Here is a 1,348-nt window from a genome sequence, read left to right on the forward strand (position 1 = left end):
ATACTTTCTCGACGGTTTCATGAGTATAGCTGTTATCAGGCTGTAATGAAGACTAAGGTTCTTTTATCAGCTTTGAAGTCATTCTTCAAATCAACAGTTAACTTCTCGTCCGCCTGAACCATTTCATCACAGTTGATCATAAAGAGTTTCAGTAGATGGAGATGGGCTGAACGAGTTTATAATTTCAGAAGCTAAAGCTCATACTACTGAGGATTCTTGTGAGCTTTGTCAGCGCATCGATGATTCTTCTCTGGTTCTTGTAATGTGCATGTAGACCTGAGTTTTTAAGTAGTACACGCAGCAACTTTCTAAACTGATGACAAATGACTTCAGCCGCTTCATCCAATTCTTTTCGATGTTTTTTTGTTGCCAGTTCATAATCAGCGTTGCTTCTAGAAAGAAAGAGATAATTCCCAGCGCCTCACAGCTCAGGCAGCTGCCTAAGTAGGCTATCTTGACTGAGATGGCAATCCTGGGTGTTGATGCACACACTAAATGAGCTGAAAATGTTAAACACAGTGTAAAGTCACCATTGAAATTTGGTATCTTCTATCTCGATCTCTTTGCGCTATCTCGATGACATTATGACAGTCGAAAAACAGTACAGTGTTTATTAGCAACTACCAACAAGGACCGTCGATGATACGTCAGCGCAAACTTTCTAAACCAACAACTTCAACACGCTCGATGCACACAACGCACTACCGTAATCCTCCTTTGATCTTCAAGTATATATCAACTTACGGTAGCTTCAAGTTTCTTCCACTTTGTTGTCTGAACAAATACTGTTGTTAGCTCAGTCCGTGTCCGAAACAAGCCTAATGTCAGTCTTTCTGGCTCCGCGATCGAAATTGCGCCAATAGTCACGCAACTTGTTTCCCAAGTATAGAGCACTGTTCTTCTCTTGCCTACAGACGTGCTCCAGACTACCTATTCGCAATTATGCAAATGAGTGCACTATCAAGCGTGAATCAACAAAACACAGAAGAATAATCACATGTGTAAACGTCGAGAATGCAAATACTGTCGTCGATGTTAACGAACCTGCGTGTCGGGGTTGAATACAGCAGTGTACAAAGGTGAGGTATGTGGTGTGTGTGCTTTACCAGTGTTGTGAGTTTTTGGTGATTGTCTTTGTCGTGGATGACGGCGATCAGAGACAAAGTTAAGAGCGGAAAGGAGAGAAAGAGTGTTGAAGCGAAATTATAATTTCGCCCTCGAGCTTAGTGGACTGTATAATTGGTTTTCTCAAAGGCGGGAAAGTCAGTACGTTCGACAATCCGACCACAACCGTGTCACACTAATTACCGTCGCAATAACGGTCAATCAAAACCAAACCAAGTGTTGA

At 42.0% G+C, this 1,348-nt stretch overlaps 1 protein-coding gene across 1 annotated transcript; it reads left to right on the top strand.

The window, feature by feature from the left end:
- Nucleotides 1-639: 639 nt before the first annotated feature.
- Tsp_13934 (conserved hypothetical protein) lies at nt 640-1,061 on the top strand. The gene is made up of 3 exons (XM_003368718.1): nt 640-728; nt 796-883; nt 915-1,061. Exons 1-3 carry the CDS (start codon nt 640-642, stop codon nt 1,059-1,061), a joined length of 324 nt encoding a protein of 107 aa, XP_003368766.1.
- The last annotated feature ends 287 nt before the right edge of the window (nt 1,062-1,348 follow it).

This window comes from Trichinella spiralis (assembly GCF_000181795.1).
Source record: "Trichinella spiralis strain ISS 195 chromosome Unknown Scfld2039, whole genome shotgun sequence".
Classification (NCBI taxonomy): Eukaryota; Metazoa; Nematoda; class Enoplea; order Trichinellida; family Trichinellidae; genus Trichinella; species Trichinella spiralis.

Bases quoted from the DNA above. Each gene is read 5' to 3' on its own strand.
- Tsp_13934 (XM_003368718.1), top strand. From the start codon at position 640: ATGATACGTCAGCGCAAACTTTCTAAACCAACAACTTCAACACGCTCG. The intron at 729-795 runs GTATATATCAAC...TACTGTTGTTAG, and splicing joins AATCCTCCTTTGATCTTCAA to CTCAGTCCGTGTCCGAAACA. The intron at 884-914 runs GTATAGAGCACT...TCTTGCCTACAG, and splicing joins TCACGCAACTTGTTTCCCAA to ACGTGCTCCAGACTACCTAT.